Here is an 18,133-nt window from a genome sequence, read left to right on the forward strand (position 1 = left end):
CGAGGAAGGGCAGACACGCATTGGCTCATGGTATAAGGTGCAGGTGATGGGGATTGTGCCAGAATTTCTGCCCTGGCAGAGATGGTCACTGCTGCTCAGCCTCGAGATGTGTGCAACAGTGAGTGAGGGCAAAGTAACTTCGATTCCCTTTTCTCTTTGGTCACCAGGAGGCTCAGTGCTAATTGTGCTGCCCATCTCTAGTAGTTGTGTGAGGCCTTATGACCTGCAGTGTGAATCTTTCCCTCCTCTCTGTTTTAGATATCTTTTTCAGATGTTTTTTCCTCTGCCACCTGATTTTAATGTTTATATTTTACTACTTTCTTCCGTTTGGGTTTCCACTCCCTCTGGAACCAGGCTGAGGGTGTGTAAAATCTCAACATGTAGACACATGTGCAGCTGTCTTCACCACTGCTTTGCAGCTATTGCTGCTTTTGCTTCCTGGGCTTCAGGGGGCTGTTTTCATGATCATAATCCACTGGTCAGTCAAGATGTGCCTGACAGTCTGGGGGCTGCTTTCGCTTGTTTTTCTGTTCTTATCAGCTGCTTAGCATTTTTAAAATAATTTCTCTTCAAACTCTTTAGTAATTCAGAGCATAAACATACCCTGTGAGTATGTTTCTTTCTTTCTAGTTTATATCTTTCACTTTATACACATACAACCAGCTCATTGTAGAATCTAAAAATGATAAAGTAAATGGAAAAGAAATTGCCTGTAATTATCTGTAATCCTACCAGGGATCCCATTTTTCAGAGTTTTTTTCTTTTTTGGGTACCAGGGATCAAACTCGGGTCCTTGTGCTTGTGGGGCAGGTGGTGGAACCACTGAGCTAAATCCCCGGCCCAAATTTTTTCTTTTTTTTTTTTGGTACCAGGGATTGAACTTGAGACCTTGCACTTTCAAGGCAGGCACTGGAACCACTAAGCTAAATCCCCAGCCCCTTTTAAGAGTTTTGGATTTTTTGTGGTTTTTTTGTTGTTGTTTTTAGTTTTGGGGTTTTTTTTCCCTCCGGTTGCCTGGGCTGTTCTTTGGAACTTTTTTTTTTTTCGTACCGGGGATCGAACTCGGGTCCTTGCGCTTGTGCAGCAGGTGGTGAAACCACTGAACTAAATCCCCAGCCCTTCCTGGGCTATTCTTAAACTTGGGATTCTCCTGCCTCAGCCTCGAGAGTCCTTGGGACTACAAGGTGTGCCATTACACCCCACCCATTTTTCAGCATTTTGTGATACAGTGTTTTGGGGTTTTGTGTTTCTGGGGTTTTTTTGCACAAAATAAAAGAATCTGACTACAAATACTACTTTTTTTTTTGGTACTGGGGATTGAACTCAGGACCTTGTGCTTGCAAGGCAGGCGCTGGAACCACTGAGCTAAATTACCCCGGCCCAAGTACTATTTTATAACTTTCATTTTCACTTGGTAATAGATACTTAGCATCTCTCCTCATTATTACATATTCTGAAACAAGGAGTAATACTTAAATTTTGTATCAGAGGTACACGCACACAATTTTTATAAAAGCATAAAAGGGCACTTTGTAAAGAACAAAGCCTGTTGTCAGTCTTCTCCAGCCCTGGTTCAGAGGGGCTACTAGTTAGTAGTCAATTAAGGTTGTTGTTTAGCGAGTTCCTCTGTATTGTGAAGTAAAATGCCTGTGCGCTCTTTCTTTACATATCTGACTTCCAGACTTGCTGCTGAGAGACATGTGGCTTTCTAAGACCCTTCCCTGCCTCCCAGTACACAGTATTCTGCCACAGTGTTCATTTCCTCTGTTGCTCTCCTTTGGATTTAATAATACCCTGGAGCTGGGGCAATAGCGCAGTGGTAGAGCATGTGTTTAACAGGCACCACAATCATCGTCATCATCATCATCATTGTCATCAAATCATTTTTTTTTTTTTTTGGTGAAACTGGGGTTGGACCCAGGGCACTCTATTCCCAGACCTTTTTATTTTTTATTTTGAGAGTGTCTTGCTAAGTTGCCCATACTGGTCTACTGTGATCTTCCTGCCTCAGCCTCTTGAGTAGCTTAGATTACAGGCGCCACCAGTCTATTTCTTTTTGGTACCGGAGATCAAATTAGGGACCTTGCGCTTGCGAGGCAGGAGCCGGAACCACTGAGCTAAATCCCCGGCCCTCTTGATGGCAATTCTTTTTTTTTTTTTAATGTTTTGGAGACATGGCTCAGTATGTAGTGCAGGCTGGCCTTGAACTCAGTGTGTAGCCCAAGTTGGCCTTGAACTTGCAGCAATCTTCCTGCCTTGGCCTCCCGAGTGCTGGGATGACAGGTGTGTGCTGTCACACCGAGCTCATTTCCTTCTCTTTGGGTGCAGTACTAAAGGAGAATAGTAAATGTATTTTTCTTTCTGCTCTTATGTACTCAGAACCTATGACTTTATAGTTTGCTTTATATTTTGACCACACCAGGTCTGAGTTTTTAGCTCAGGGGCACCGAGCCTGCCTCAAAAGTGCAAGGTCGTGAGTTCAATCCCCGGTACCAAAAAATAAATACATAAAAATAAAATATTTTGACCACGCCTTTCTTGTACAGCTTAGTTCTTCTTTTTCTAATGTAGCATCCTTGTTGCCATCTAGGTAGTAGTTCACAGAACACAGTATCATCATTTATTTTATTCGACCCTTAGGATCAGACTCAGGACATTTCCACTTTTTCATTCATATAAATGGTGCTATAATTAATGTCCTTTTACATAATGTCTCTGTACATTGCTTTTTTTTTTTTTAAAGACAGTGTCTCACTATGTAGTTCAGGCTGATCTTGAACTCTGGTGATCCTCCTGCCTCAGCCTCCCAAGTGCTGGAATGACAGGCGTGCGCCACCATGCCCAGCCACTGCTTCTTATGTAATGTTTGAGAGTCCTGGAATGCTGCTTTCCACCCCATCACCAGCCCCTGACACTGCCAGAGTCCAGGAAACCTGCTTCTACCTCACTGTCAGCCCCTGGCCACCTAGCGGCTTGCTGGCCACCTTCTATTAACCTGGCTGTTATAGAAGTCTATATAAGAGGTTTCTCCTGGGAGACCCAGGTCACACCCATCTTCCTACTCCCAGGCTCTAAAGAGCGGCCGATTCTCAAGTTCAGAGCGGAAAATGTCTCCAACTACACAGCCCTTCTGCTGAGCAGGGATGGCAGCACCTTGTACGTGGGCGCCCGGGAGACCCTCTTTGCACTCAACAGCAGTGCCAGCTTCCTGCCGGGTGGGCAGTACCAGCAGGTGAGCGGGTCCAGGGCTGGCCCAGCTGACAAGACAGCAGGAGGCCTGACCTTCTGGCTCCCAGGATGCGGGAGGGTGAGGAGGGCGGATTTTGGTCCCAGGCCCCAAACACTTACCTCCTCTCCTGCAGCTGCCATGGCCCGCGGATGCAGACAGGAAGCAGCAGTGCAGCTTCAAGGGCAAGGACCCGAAGGTGAGCCAGCAGTGGGGCGTCTGGACCGACAGGTTGGGCAGAGCAGGCCAGTAGAGGCAGGAGGTAGGAGTGGGCACAGCCAGGGGTGGCAGAGAGGGCACAGGCTTCTGAGATGGCCAATCTGGGTTTGAATTCCAGCCCCAGACTTAGAATCTCTAGGAGCATAGACAAGTGGATTGACCTTGCCCAGCCTTAGTGTACCCACGTGTAAGATGGGGACAAGGATGCCTGTGTCACTGGGCTTCCTCCGGATGCAGTGAGCTCATAGATTAAGGCTCCAGGCACATAAATCTCGGTAAACATCAGCTTCCAGCCTGAGTAGGGGTGGGTGGATGGGGAGCTGTGTCCCTGTGCAGATGGTCCCTGATGTCGAAAGTCTGACAGAGGCTGGGTTGGTTTGGCTGGAGTCTGGCCTGGCCCAGGGTTCCCCTGGGGGATGCCCACTATCTCCAGAGGATTCCTGCCCTGAAGGTGGCAGCCAGGACACCACACTTGGGGTTAGGACGCAAGTTCAAGTCCTGGCTGTCCCTGACTAGTTGTACCTGTATTCAGCAAACATTTATTAAACACTTGGTCTACTTTTTCTTTTTTGTGGTACTAGGGATCAAAGCCAGGGCCTTGCCCATGCCAGGCAGGTGTGTTACCACCAAGCTATGTTCCAGCATCAACTAAGTACTCATTCTATGGCCCTCTGCTTTAGGCAGTGAAGATGTGATTGTGACAAAGAGAAAACAGCCAAGCCACGTGTGGTGGTACATACCTGTAATCCTAGCACTCAGGGAACCTGAGGCAGGAAGATCGCAAGTTCAAGCCCAGCCTGGGCAACTTAGGTGAAACCCTGTCTCAGAAGATAAAAAAAGACTGAAGATGTAGCTCAATCCAAAGGCCTTGGCCTCAACATCTAGTACACAAAAAACCCCAAACAAATACAGCAAAAAATCAATTTAAAAGGTGGTTGAGGCAGAAAGACCACAAGTTCTAGCCCAGCCTGAGGTACATGGTGAGACCCTGTCTCAAAAAAAAAAAAAAAAAAAAAAAAAAGGGTTCAGGTTATACCTAATTTAAAAAGAGACATTTGAGCCTGACATGGCCAAGGGCTTGGGTTTGATCCCAAGTACCACAAAAAAGCAAAAGCAAAGACATTTGAGCCAAGCTTGAGAAGATGAGGGAGTTGACCGGCACATAAGTGGGAAAGGACAGGACTCTGGGCTCCACTCTGTGGCTGAGCAGAGAAGTGACGTGGTCCCCCTGTGCTTTAAAAGGGCTACTTTGCCCGCATGCTAGAGTAGCCTCCTTGGGACAGGACAGGAGGAGGCCGGTGGGGGGGCGATAGGTTACCATGGCCTGTTCCAGGGGTCTTAAAGGCAGGGAGAAGTGCTCGGATTCCAGACGTGTTTGAGGATGGAGCCACTAGGAGTTCTGGGTGGAAAACTGGGATTTGAACAGTTCCAGTCCTAGTGCCTCAGCCACTGAGATGGAGCTGCCAGCAGGCAGGTGGAAAGGTCTCAGGAGGGCAGCTGGGGAGTGGTCAGCACTGGGCCAGACATGCCTGTCCCAGGTGTTGTGTACCTGGGGCTCAGGGTTCAGGCTAGGTGTTTCCTCCTGCCCTGGGGTGTGCCTTCCTCTCTAGTTGGTTGGGAGGGACCTTTGGTCTCCACTGAGCCTCTAAAAGGTCCTTGCGGGGCGGAGAGAGACCAAGAGGGTGCCTCTTCCCCCCTTGGGCACCCCTCACCTGCCAGGTGGAAGGGACCACTGCCAGCCCCAGAGTAGCTTCAGCCCAAGGCCCCCTGCAGTGCACTTACTTCGCCCGCCCCTCTGCAGGAAGCTCCTGCCCCCTCATTTGTTCCCAGATTTGAGTGCCCCAGCCCAAGGTCCCCAGAGCAGCCGCCCTGCCCCTAGACCTGGCCCAGGGTCTGGGGAGGAAGAGGGCTGGGCCTTCACTCTCTCTTCTTTCCCTAGCGTGACTGTCAGAACTACATCAAGATCTTGCTGCCACTCAACAGCAGCCACCTGTTCACCTGTGGCACAGCAGCCTTCAGCCCCCTGTGTACCTATATTGTGAGTGCTCTCAGCCCTGGGCCCTTCCTCCCACCCTGGGGACTATTCTCTGGCACTGGTGGGAGGCTTGCTTAGAGAGCCCTGAGGCATGGGACCCTGTACCTGCCTCCCGCCTGCCAGCATCTGTCCCCTGCCTGCCAGCATCTGTCCCCTGCCTTTGCTCAGTCACCTCGCATGCCACTCTGGGCACACACCCCAGCCTTCTCCTCTAGCAGAGGGCAGCCTTAGGGGCCAGGCATGGATCCTCAGCTTTAGAGCTGGAAATACCTGGTTTGGCTTGTTCTAATCACTTCCTGATCCTCACCTCCTGTCTGGTAAATGGGGCCGACAATGTCCACTGCAGACCAGGCAGCACTGAGCTGGTGCTGGGTGAGGAGCACGGCCTTTCTGACACCTGTGCCCTTCTGTCCCATGCCCTACTCCTGCCCCTGGTCTCTGTTGGCTGCCTCCTCTCCTTCGCCTCCTCCTCTGGCCCTCGTGAGCCTCCCTGTCTGTCACCCAGCAGAGTGTGGAGAACTTCACCCTGGCACAGGACCAGACAGGGAATGTCCTCCTGGAAGATGGCAAGGGCCGTTGTCCCTTTGACCCCAATTTCAAGTCCACAGCCCTGGTGGTTGGTGAGTGTCAGGGCCGGTCCCAGGCCTGAGCCGCCGGTCTTGCAGGGCAGATTCCCAGGGTGACAGCATGACCGTGGGCTGCCCCTGGGTTTAACGTTTCCAAGTTCCTGCTTCCACTCCTGCCCACTGTAGGCAGGATGGATGGTGCTGGGGTCACTCTGGGCCCCCGGCTGGGAGAAGGGGCCAGGCCAGGGCAGCCATTCCCATGGGAACATTTTCTTGGCAGATGGGGAGCTCTACACAGGAACAGTCAGCAGCTTCCAGGGGAACGACCCAGCCATTTCCCGCAGCCATAGTCTGCGCCCCACCAAGACGGAGAGCTCCCTCAACTGGCTGCAAGGTGAAGTTCTGCCCTGCCAGTGGGAAGTCACTGCCCCTGGAGGGAACATTCCCCAGGGTTCCTCTGCTGACTCTGTGCTCCCCTCCGGCCCCCACAGATCCTGCCTTTGTGGCCTCGGCCTACATTCCCGAGAGGCTGGGCAGTTCCCATGGTGATGATGACAAGATCTACTTCTTCTTCAGCGAGACTGGCCAGGAGTTCGAGTTCTTTGAGAACACCATCGTGTCTCGAGTTGCCCGAATCTGCAAGGTGAGTGTTCAGGACCTGCAGGTAAGGGACCTCTGGTCTTGCTTATGTCCCTGAGAAACAGCTGGGCCAATGGCCAGCCTTGCTCTCCTTTTAAATGGAAAGGTCTCTTACTGGTATTTTTTTTGAAAAGTATGAAAATATAGAAAGGTTCACACAGGAATATCTTGCAAGATACAGAGGTAGTGTAGCATTGAGCTTAAGGGTAGAGACTGTGGAGAATTGAGTCCCAGGATCCTGGGGTCTTGGGCAGGGCCTCACCCTCAGGGTGAAACTGCTCCTTCCTCTGTTAGATGGAAATAACAACGCCAACCTTAGAATTACTTTGTGGCTTGAATTCACCCCTGGAAAGCTCTGAGGAGTGTGGAAGTCCCTGATTAAACATGGACTATAAGTGTTGTGACCCTGCCAAGTCCATAAGAAGGGACCACTGATGGCCGGGGATTTAGCTCAGTGGTTCCGCTACCTGCCTCACTAGTGCAAGGACCCGAGTTCGATCCCTGGTACCAAAAAAAAAAAAAAGAGATCACTGAGTTGGGCTGGGCCTCCCAGAGTTCCTAGATTACAGGTGTGAGGTGTGTACCACCATGGTCGGCTCTCCTGGAAGTTTTCTTGACTTTAGATGGAACTGTGTCCTGGCTCTGACTTCTTCATTCCTGGTGTCTTGTCAGTGAACACTGGAAGGGAACATTGGGGCTGCATCATGCCTGCGGTCCCAGCCCCGCCTGTGCCTCACCTGACCTGTCCTCCCCTCCCCCAGGGTGATGAGGGTGGTGAGCGGGTGCTGCAGCAGCGCTGGACGTCCTTCCTCAAGGCCCAGCTGCTGTGCTCTCGGCCTGACGACGGCTTCCCATTCAACGTGCTGCAGGATGTCTTCACGATGAGTCCCAGTCCCCAGGACTGGCGTCAAACCCTGTTCTATGGGGTCTTCACTTCCCAGTGGTAGGGCCCAGACCTGGCTGGGTACAGGAGGGCAGAGGATGGCCGGGGCTGGGCCCAGGAGCCTGCCTGGGGTCTGGGTTGATCTGCAGTCTGTGTTGCAGGAATGGGGGGACTACTGAGGGCTCTGCCGTGTGTGTCTTCTCCATCAACGATGTGCAGAGGGCCTTCAGTGGCCTGTACAAGGAGGTGAACCGCGAGACACAGCAGTGGTACACAGTGACCCACCCAGTGCCCACACCCCGGCCTGGATCGGTGGGTGTCAGTGCCTGGTACTCAGGGCATGGTTGGGAGGACTTGGGGCCCTGCACCATACTGGGGCCACTGGTGTTGAGCCCCAGACAGATCACGCAGCTTCTCTGGATGTTTTCGAATCTTTAAATTGGGACATGCCCAGGCCTGCTGGTGAGATGTGATGTGGACGCTGAGATGTCTTCAGTCCTATCCTGCCTCGGGCTGGGCACGAGCTCCCATCGGGGCTCTTGGTGCACATCGTCCCTTTGCTTGGTCCCTTCTTCCACTCCGCTGTGAGCTCCTTAGTTAGCAGGTCACAGGTGACCAGACCATGTCTTCTTTCCTGCTGGCTCAGTGGGCTCCCCCAGAAGCAGACCCCCCAGATGATCTGAGTGCCCATAGTTAACTTGGGAGGTGACCTTGGAAGCAGTGACAGAATAGGCAGGGTGCGAGGGAGGGAGGAAAGCCAGGAAAGTTGTGTGCACGAGCCATTACCTCTGTGGCAGCAGGAACTGGGCCCAGAGACAAACCCCAGCTCAGAGCAGCCAGCTGGAGTCGTCACCACACCACCTCCTATGTGTCACTGGTTGAAAGTCCCCCAGTGTGTCAATCCTCACAAGCAGAGAGCATCAGTCAGCCAGGCCTCTCCTGCCATCTCAGAACCATGCTCAGCTGGGGCTTGCTCAGAGCTAGGGCAGAAGCAAAAGGAAAGGTGCTGGGGAGGAAGAAGAAGGGCACGTATCTGAGGCCCAGGAGTGAACGAGGTTTCCCCACACCTCAGCCTTGCCCTTGGCTGTCAGCCCAGCACACATTGGCAAATCTGCAGGTGATTTGCCACTGGGGAGACAGGGCCCCTCTGTTCTGGCTCACACTGCTGTCTTCTTCCCCAGTGCATCACCAACAGTGCCCGGGAGCGGAAGATCCACTCCTCCCTGCAGCTCCCAGACCGCGTGCTGAACTTCCTCAAGGATCACTTCCTGATGGACGGGCAGGTGCGCAGCCAGATGCTGCTGTTGCAGCCTCGAGCCCGCTACCAACGCGTGGCTGTGCACCGAGTCCCTGTCCTGGACCGCACCTACGACGTCCTCTTCCTGGGCACTGGTGAGCTGACCTGGCAGGTTGGGACAGGCATGTGGCTGGTGGGTGCCAGCAGCAGGTGGTGAGCAGGGCCTGAGATGCATCCCTCCCTAGGTGATGGCCGACTGCACAAGGCAGTGGACATTGGGCCCAGGATGCACATCATCGAGGAGCTGCAGGTCTTCCCACCGGAACAGCCTGTGCAGAACCTACTTCTGGACAGCCATAGGGTGAGCACACAGGGAGGAACCAAGGCCACATGCTTGGGGGTGGCCCTCCCTGCCTGGCTTTTCCTCTCCTGCCCCAGCAAGGTGCATTATGGAATCTAGTCTTCTGGCATGGACATGGGAAGTTGGGGTGCCAGATGATGACAGTCCACTTAGGGGTGGCTTTAGTGGGCCTGTGAGCCCAGTGTGGCCATGGGTGGTGGCCCTGGGTGCCCAAACCGGCCTCTCATCCCTGGGGTTTGGCTGTGCAGGGGCTGCTGTATGTGGCATCCCACTCTGGCATAGTCCAGGTGCCCGTGGCCAACTGCAGCCTGTACCGGAGCTGTGGGGACTGCGTCCTTGCCCGCGACCCCTACTGTGCTTGGAGTGGCTCCAGCTGCAGCCACATCAGCGTCTACCAGCCTGAGCTGGCCTCCAGGTAAGAGCTCCCAAAAGCCATCTGGCCCATCACCTCTGCGTACCTGGCCTCAAGCCCCTGCCCCAGGTCTGTCTAGGCCCAGCACAGGGTCTCATTTACACCCAGTCTCAGCATGAGTGTTCATGGTTGCCCCAAGGGCCTCCCCCATTCCTTTTAGATAGTCCATGTTTGCCTTCCCTGCCTGAAGGAGGGACAGGATCAGTAGGGTATAAAATGTCACAGCTGTGAAAAGCTTAGTAGGAGAATGTTGGTTGGCATGTGAACTTGTTTTAGTAACAGTAAGGTAAGGGCTAAAAAAAATTTTGTTAAGCTAGGAATGGTACCATACACCTGGGATCCCAGCACTCTGGGAGGCTGAGGCAGGACGATCACAAGTTCCAAGTCCAGCCTGGAGAATTTAGCAACACCCTACCTAAAAAGTTTAAAAATTTAAAAAGGACAGGTAGCCAGGTGTGGTGGTGAACATCTGTGACCCCAGCACTTAAGAGGCTGAGGCAGGAGAATCTCCATGAGTTCCAGGCCAACCTGAGCTACATAGTGAGTTCAAGGCCAGCCTGAACTACATAGTGAGACCCTGTCACCAAAAAAAAAGAAAAAAAGAAAAACTAAAGGGCTGGGGATGTAGCTAAGTGTGAAGACCCTGGGTTCAATTCCCAGTACCAATACAAAATTTAAAAAATAACATTTGGGGGCCGGGGATTTAGCTCAGTGGTTCCGCCGCCTGCCTCGAAAGCAGAAGGACCCGAATTCAACCCCTGTTTCCCAAAAAAAAAAAAAAAAACCATTTGGGAGTTGGATATACTTGTAATCCTAGCACTCCAGGGGCAGAAGCAGAAAGATGAAGAGTTTAAGGTTATCCTAAATTATACAGGGAGATTCAGTTTGAGAACAAAAACAAACCAACCAAGCAAACAAACAAAACATTTGGATTATAAAACGACCTTTTAGAAAATAGCACTGTGCTGGGCGTGGTGGCGCATGCCTGTAATCCCCGTGGGAGGCTGAGGCAGGAGGAGTGCCATGAGTTCGAGGCTAGCCTGAACTACATAGTGAGACCCTGTCTCAAAAAAAAAAAAAAAGAAAGAAAATAGGAATGAGTATAAATAAAATAAAAACTACCTAGGGACTGAGGATATAGCTCAGCATATGCAAAAAATAAAACCCTAACAATCAAACAAAAACTGCTCCCTCCCAGGGCAATCAAAGATTTTTGATTTTCTGTCCTCCCTGATTTTTCTTACATAAGTGTAAAGTAAACAAAAATCTAAATGTTTTAAACAAGATCTATCCCATTTGTGGTGGGGTTTTTTTGTTTTTTGTTTTTTTTTTTTTGGTACCGGGGATCAAACTTGGGTCCTTTCGCTTGCGCAGCAGGTGGTGAAACCACCAAGCTAAATCCCCAGCCCTGTTTTGTTTTTTTATAGAAAAAAGAACACAAATTTATTACATGCCTAAGGACTGGGAATATTAGATTACCTGTTTGTAGTGTTCTTGCTTCATATATAGGTACATCTGGTATCTGTTTTATATTTCAAAAAACTAAATAGGAGCTGGGCTGGTTAAATCCCTGCTACTGGGGAGGTTGAGACAGGAGGATCATAAATTCAAGGCCAGCCTCGAAAATTTAGTGAGAGCTTGTCTCAAAATTTAAAGTAATGATTTTTTTTAAAAAAGACTAGGAATGTAGAATGAAGCTCATTGGTAGATGCTCCTGGTTAATCTCCGCCACTGAAAAAAGTTTATGAAGCAGGTCAGTGCTTGTGTATTACTGAGAGATATTTACATGCATGTCCAGAAAGTCCTTGCAGCCATCCTGAGGCACATTCTGCTTTTGTCATCCAGGGAAACAGGCTGTAACTTTTATTTGCACTGAGGTACAGATGGGAAATGCTCACTGAGGCCCAGTGGGCTGGGGAATCAGCTCAGGAGTCTCCTCCCTACCCATTGCTTGGGGCCTGGTGTTCCTTGGGCTCTGGTCCCTTGCCCAGGCCTGAGTCTGCGTTGAGGGTGAAGGACACAGGCTCAGTGTTTTCTGGCTGATCCCAGACCCTCTCTGGTCCTCAGGCCATGGATCCAGGATGTCGAAGGGGGCAATGCCAAGGAGCTCTGCAACATGTCCAGGTCCAGGCCCCGGGCTTCTGTAACAGCAGGTAAGGGACCCCTTGAAGGCTGCAGGAGAGAGGTAGGGGCCCCATCTTCTGGACAACTCCTCCAGGCACTGACGGGACAAATGCCTTTCCTCCTCCTCCCTTCAGCCCTGCAAGCAGGGCCCTGCAAAGTGAGCCTGAGATAGTCCTAGGAGTTCCCAGTGCCCCTCACAACTGGGAGGGAGGGGTCAGCCTGTGGCCACTGTAGACTATGGCACCCTCCACCCAGTGCCTCTTCTGCTTGCAGACCGGAAGTCCTGTGAGCACATCCAGTTCCAGCCCAACACAGTAAACACCTTGGCCTGCCCACTTCTGTCCAACCTGGCCACCCGGCTCTGGCTCCATGACAAGGCCCCTGTCAATGCCTCATCATCCTACCGGGTACTGCCCACTGGGGACTTGCTGCTGGTGGGCACCCAGGAAAGGCTGGGGGTCTTTGAGTGCTGGTCACAAGAGGAGGGCTTCCAGCAGCTGGTGACCAGCTACTGCCCAGAAGTGGTGGACGACGGGATGGCACACCGAACAGACCGGGGTGGCAGTGTCCCTGTCATCATCAACACGTCAAGGGTGAGTGCGCCAGCTGCCGGCAGGTCCAGCTGGGGTGTGGACAAGTCCTACTGGAATGAGTTCCTGGTGATGTGCACCCTCTTTGGGCTTGCTGTGGTGCTTCTGTTTCTGTTCTTCCTCTACCGGCACCGAGACGGCATGAAAGTCTTCCTGAAGCAGGGTGAGTGTGCCACTGTGCATCCCAAGACTCGCCCTGTGGTGCTGCCACCCGAGACCCGACCGCTCAACGGCGTTGGCCCCCCTAGCACCCCACTGGATCACCGAGGCTACCAGGCTCTGTCAGATAGCTCCCCGGGGCCCCAGGTCTTCACCGAGTCCGAGAAGAGGCCACTCAGCATCCAGGACAGTTTTGTCGAGGTGTCCCCTGTGTGCCCTCGGCCCCGGGTCCGCCTGGGCTCTGAAATCCGTGACTCTGTGGTGTGATGAGGCTACCCTGGCTTCAGGGCTGTGACTGCTTAGAGGGTGTGTCCTGGACCCCGAGCCTCATGAGCACAGCCAGGGTCCTGCCCTCGGGAGCCTGGGGCCTGCCCAGCCTGCTGCTTTCCAGCCCTGCATAAGGCCCCTAGTGCCCAGCCAGGTGCCCCAATGGTTCTCAACCGAGAGGGGTCTGTCCTCCAGGGCCAGGGGCCTGCCTGGGTGGATAGGACAGTGCTCCTACAAACACTGAGCCCTTTGTTTAAAAAACAGCTGAAAATGTGAAACCGGGGGCACGGGAGACGTCAGAGATGCCACACCCACAGCCACCCAGTTCCCTTCTGCCTGAACAGCTGGGGACACACCCCAAGTGGTGTGGTGTGGTGTGGGACAGAATTGAAAATCCCGCGCCAACTGGACTCTTCCACCTTCGCCTTAGCCCCGCCCCACTGTGCTTTCTCACCAGAGCTGGTGGCCAGTTCACACCAGCCAGCCAGATGTAGCTTGGCGCCATGACCTGCACCTCAGGGACCAGAGGGCTGGCTGGCTCTGCAGCCATCCCCAAACCCTGGGCTCAGACCCTGCTCCTGGACCTTTCCGGCCTGTATCAGGCTGTGGCCACAAAGGAATAGCATGAGCCCAGGAGTGTATGACCACATAGGCCTTTCCCCTCAGGAAGAGACTTGACTGCCTGCCTCCCAGCCTGAAAACCGTCTGTCCCTTGCACCATGTCAGCCCCTCTTCAAACTTGAGCACAGGGAACTCACTGGAGCCTGGCTTCTCCCTGGCCCAGTTTCCCCTCGCTTGTCTCCACTCTAAGGGATATTCACACTGCCCAGAACAGGGCCCTGAATTCTGTGGGTTTTATATATATTTTTAATAAAATGCACTTTACCTTCTTTTTTTTAAATAAAATCTGAAGAATTATTATTTAATCATCACCCTTCTTAAAGGACTTCTACTGTTTAAGACTGATCTGTTGCTGGGGGTTCTGAACCTCCTCTTTCCAGGCCTCAGGGAGCTGGAAGCAGCCCAGCCTGTGCCCAGTGGACCGTAGTTCTATGACAACCCCTTTATTCTATGCTTACTTTTTTTGTGGAGATTGAACACAGGGGCCTGATGCATGCTAGGCAAGTATCCTACCAAAATTTTTTGGGTTTTTTTTTTTTTTTTTTTTTGGTTTTTTGTTTGTTTGTTTTTGGTACTGGGGATCAAACTCGGGTCCTTGTGCTTGCGAGGCAGGCAACAGAACCACTGAGCTAAATCCCCAGCCCAAAATTTTTTGTTTTTATAAAACAACATCTCACTATGTAGTTCAGGCTACTCTTGAACTCACAGCAATCCTGCCTCAGGCTTCTGAACCCTGGGATTATAGGCGTGTATGTACCACCATGCTCAGCAAGAACCTTTTTTTTTTTTTTAACTTTGCAGTTTTTAATTTTTCAAGTGATTATTTGGCAAGACTGACTTTCTTTTGTTAGTGTACCTTTAAATTTTAACACATTGCTGGACATGGGGGTAGGTGCCTGTGGTCCCAGGTACTCAGGAGGCTGAGGTGTGGGGAACAGTTGGGCCCAGGAGTTTGGGATCATTCCAGGCATAGACCCTTGTCTCAAAAAAGAAAAAACACAGAAAATGTACAAATTCATGGAACCAGTACTATAATCAAGATCAGGGAGAATTCCCCCAATTTGGTGGGCTGGGGTGGGAAGTATAGCTTGATTTCCCACTGGCCCCTTATTCCTAGCAAAATAAAAGGTTTCTGGGCCAGGGATTTAGCTCAGTGCTTCTGCTGCCTGCCTCGAAAGTGCAAAGCCCCGAGTTTGATCCCCAGTACCAATCAATCACATACATACATACATACATACATACATACATACATAAATAAATAGTTTCTAGAAGCCCAGTCTTTCCCTCCCAGTGTTTCTAATGTCACACGCAGGGGTCAGAACTTCTAAATCTTTATTACTGATCAGTAGAAACGGAGATGAGATAGCAGTGAGAAGCAGGAAGGGCCCTCCCTGCCCCAGCCGAGGGTTGCACAGTACCAGCTCCAGGCTGGGCCAGCTTGGCTGGCCCCGACATCGTGGGCATGACCTTGGCCACAGCTCTGCAGTAGGAAGGTCTTGGACAGGGTGTGCTGAGATACACGATGGAGCTGCAGTCACAGGACAATCTTAAAGGAGCTGCACAAGAAAAGAATGGGTTGGATTTTCTTTTCCCTTTTCTTTTTCCTTTTTGATTTTTGTTTGCTTGCTTTTTGGTGCTGGGGACAGATCCAGATTCTAGGCCCTCACCCACACTAAGCGTGCTCTATACCACTGAGCCACACCCCCAGCCCAAGTTAGGTATTCTGATGGAAGAGAAAGGAAGGAACTAAACCTAAACTTCTCACCTCTCCCTGAAGACCTTTCTTTGGAATGGGCTATGTCTGGGTATGTTGGTCCCTACAGTGACCTGAGACATTCAGAGGGCCCAGAGCTCTCTTTTGCCTCAGTACCATCTCCCATAATAGCATCCCAGACCCAGAGGCAGCACATGAGAACCCGTGGGTACCCAGAAGGCAGGGGACCACTGTCATACCTGACAAAGTCTGGTGAACGTGAGATGACATGCTGGAACTCGGAGAGATTGATGGTCCCATCCCTGTCGATGTCAGACTCTTCCAGAATCTGGGAACAGGGAACTTCTAGGCTAGAGCCCCAGCCCTTCCCTCCCGTGCCCAGGTTGCCCAGGCCCAGCCGGGCCACCACTCACATTGTCAATAAGCTGCTTCATCTCCGATGCACTGAGCCGAGTGTCCTCGCCCTCTCCCGTGAGACAGTTCACAAGCCGGCACAGGTCTTCTCTGTCCAGAGTTCCATCATCATCAAAGTCTAGTGAGCACACACAGAAAGCCAAGAAGGAAGTGCAGTCAGGAAAAGCTCTGCGGCTGCACCAGGGGCTTCCACTTCCCAAGCAGGGCCACCATGAAGGCTGTGTGGATGTGGCAGGCAACCAACCCCTCGGGGCTCTTACCAAAGATTCGGAAGGCATAGTGGGACTTGATGTCTGGGGTTGCCATGTCACTGAACACACTCAGGAGGTCCAGGAAGTCCTCGAAGCTCAGGCTGTCTCTGGCAGGGGATGTGGAAAAGACCTTGCAGATTCGCTCCTTGAAGGGGTTGGCCTGGGAATGAGCCTTTTGTAAGTGCTACAGACAGCCCAGGTCACACACTCACCACAACCCTACTAGAACCTGGAGGAATAGGTTGCAGTACCAGCACCGTGGAGCTCAGGAGACAACTAGCAGCTGGGGAAGGGGTGGGATGGCTTCCTGGGAGTCCAGCTCAAAAGCATAAGCAACATAACGGGGAGGGCAGGATGGGGTAGGCAGCCAACGCCAGGGGACAAGATGGGCAGGTTATTTTATTTATTTATTTTTGTTCCTTTGTTTTTTGAGACAGCGACTTGCTGTGTAGTTCAGGCTAGACTTGAACTCACTATGCGGCCCATGCTGGCCTTGAACTCATGGCAATCCTGCCTCAGCCTCCCACCTGCTGGGATTACAGGCATGCACCACTATGCCTGGGTTATTTATTTTTGAGACAGGGTCTCACTATGTCTTCCTGGCTGGCCTTGAACTCACGATGTAACCCAGAAAGAAAAGGAAAGAAAAAGGAAAGAGAAGGCCGGAGATTTAGTTCAGTGGTTCTGCTGCCTGCCTCCCAAGGGCAAGGTCCCGAGTTTGATCCCCAAAGAAAAAGGAAAGAGAGGGTTGGAAATTTAGCTCAGTGGCACCTTGCCTGCCGTGCCAGTGCCAGGTCCTGAGTTCAATCCCTGGTACCGGGGGAAAAAAAGGAAAGAAAAGAAAAGAACAAATGAAAGAGAAGGGAAGAGAAAAGCAATTAGAATGGAAAGCAGGGACCCATGATCTGCATTGAGTGGCAGGAAGACTAAAGGATCTAGCAAAGCAAGGTGCACAAAGAGTGCAGAGAGTGCAGGGCTTGCACCTTGAGCTCTGGAAGGCTGAGGATATCCTCGAAAGACACTCGTTCCCGCAGCGAGTCCTCGACGCTCTGTTTCTCCCGAGGAAGCAGCTCAGAAAACCGCCTATGGGCTCTAGCAGAGAGAGAGAGAGAGGGGAAGTTGCCAGTGCTCTCCTCTCAGGTCTCCGTGTGTGCGCTACATCCCCACTCCTCGCCTTGCTGCCCCTTATAAACCAGGTGGGAGCTAAGCCACACACACAGAACTTCTGAGTCACTGGGCAACGGTCAGCCGAGGGGAGATAAGACACAGGCTGGGAGCCCTCTCTTGTGATGAGTCTTTGCTGAGGGCCTACTGTGTGTCAGGCTCGTTCCAGAGATCTCTGCGGGATGGAGAGGTTCCGGAGGGAGCAAAAAGCTGGCCACTAACGCCAGGGAGAAAAGAGCAAAACCACATCCCCATTCTCCCTTTCCCTGCCGGGATTCCTGGCCTGAACTATATCCTCCTCCTCAATCTTTATCCCTTTCCTAATGGAACAGCCTTTGCCCAGCGAAGCCCAGGAATCTCCTTCTCCAGACCCGTGGCCCATAGCAGTCCTCTTCCTCACAGGGCAGTCGTGGGCAAGTCACCCAACCCCTCAGAACCTCCTTCTTGTCCTGACCTCCCTCCTCAAGACCGAATTAGGTAAAGCAGGCAACCCCCTTGGCACAGCTGCTGGCGCGCTAAGTGCTCCACAAGCGTTAACGATTACTGTATTATTCAGGTAAAGTCGGAGAAAGGTAGCGCCAGGCTCCCTAGGCGTCTCTGGTTTTGCCAGGGGGCAAAGTCGTCTGAGAGCAGGGGCAGGGCTGCCGGCCCGGGAAGGAAGTTGTCAGGGGCAGGCGCCAGGAGGGTGCAGGGTCAAACAGCGCCCAACTTCTTCTGGATCCTGAAGGGTGGCCTCCAGTTACGGCTCTACCGCTCTCGGGGTGCCAGCGCCCCCGAATCCGCCTCAGGGGACCCCGAGGGCGCCTCAGAAGTGGGATTCGGGATTGCACTCACTGGACGATCTCTTGCTTGGTCAGAAACGTCAAGTCCTGGAAGGCAAAGCCAGAGAACGGCGGTCAGCGGCGTGCCGCCGCCGCCGCGCCCGGACCCCGCTTCCGGGCGCAGCCGGCGCGCGAGGCTCCGAGGACGGCGTCCCGCGCACCTGGTACTCGGCCAGCAGCTCCTTGGACAGGCGACTGCCCGATCCCCCCATCGTTGCCGCGCGCACAGATCCTCCGCCTCTCCTCGGGACGCCGGCAACTTTCCCACTTCCGCTCTCGGGCCGCGTCCCCGCGCCGTCCCCGCCCCGTCCCCACGGCAACCACTGCTGAGGTCCCCGGCCCGACCCTTGGCGCAGCGCCCTGGCACCCCCACGCAGTTTGGTCTCGAAGCTCCGAGATCCCGCCTTACCGGGAGAGCTGGGGGCGGGTC

At 52.6% G+C, this 18,133-nt stretch overlaps 2 protein-coding genes across 7 annotated transcripts in view; one reads left to right on the plus strand and one right to left on the minus strand.

Moving 5' to 3' along the window:
* Sema4b (semaphorin 4B) overlaps nt 1–13,650 on the plus strand; it is a 37,720-nt gene extending 24,070 nt beyond the window's left edge. For 4 of the 6 annotated variants that reach the window (XM_087188401.1, XM_087188399.1, XM_004852785.4 and 1 more), the window contains exons 4-16: nt 3,069–3,232; nt 3,363–3,425; nt 5,385–5,483; nt 5,986–6,100; nt 6,327–6,440; nt 6,538–6,689; nt 7,447–7,628; nt 7,730–7,880; nt 8,750–8,960; nt 9,051–9,166; nt 9,415–9,581; nt 11,646–11,731; nt 11,976–13,650. In XM_087188401.1, coding sequence (XP_087044527.1) covers nt 3,069–3,232; nt 3,363–3,425; nt 5,385–5,483; nt 5,986–6,100; nt 6,327–6,440; nt 6,538–6,689; nt 7,447–7,628; nt 7,730–7,880; nt 8,750–8,960; nt 9,051–9,166; nt 9,415–9,581; nt 11,646–11,731; nt 11,976–12,718 — 2,363 coding nt within the window. In that variant the 3' untranslated portion in view covers nt 12,719–13,650. The remainder of the gene's footprint in view (nt 1–3,068; nt 3,233–3,362; nt 3,426–5,384; nt 5,484–5,985; nt 6,101–6,326; nt 6,441–6,537; nt 6,690–7,446; nt 7,629–7,729; nt 7,881–8,749; nt 8,961–9,050; nt 9,167–9,414; nt 9,582–11,645; nt 11,732–11,975) is intronic. The other 2 variants (XM_087188402.1, XM_087188403.1) reach the window with 1 other exon arrangement.
* A 1,004-nt stretch (nt 13,651–14,654) lies between these two features.
* On the minus strand, nt 14,655–18,100 carry Cib1 (calcium and integrin binding 1). The gene is made up of 7 exons (XM_004852790.3): nt 17,865–18,100; nt 17,717–17,751; nt 16,702–16,810; nt 15,728–15,878; nt 15,467–15,585; nt 15,293–15,381; nt 14,655–14,895 (listed from the first exon to the last, which is right to left on the minus strand). Exons 1-7 carry the CDS (start codon nt 17,913–17,915, stop codon nt 14,874–14,876), a joined length of 576 nt encoding a protein of 191 aa, XP_004852847.1. The 5' UTR covers nt 17,916–18,100; the 3' UTR covers nt 14,655–14,873.
* Between the last annotated feature and the right edge of the window lie 33 nt (nt 18,101–18,133).

The sequence above is a fragment of the Heterocephalus glaber genome, unplaced genomic scaffold (assembly GCF_053883595.1).
Source record: "Heterocephalus glaber isolate CG9 unplaced genomic scaffold, H.glaber_assembly_v1.0 deba00001531, whole genome shotgun sequence".
Taxonomy (NCBI): domain Eukaryota; kingdom Metazoa; phylum Chordata; class Mammalia; order Rodentia; family Bathyergidae; genus Heterocephalus; species Heterocephalus glaber.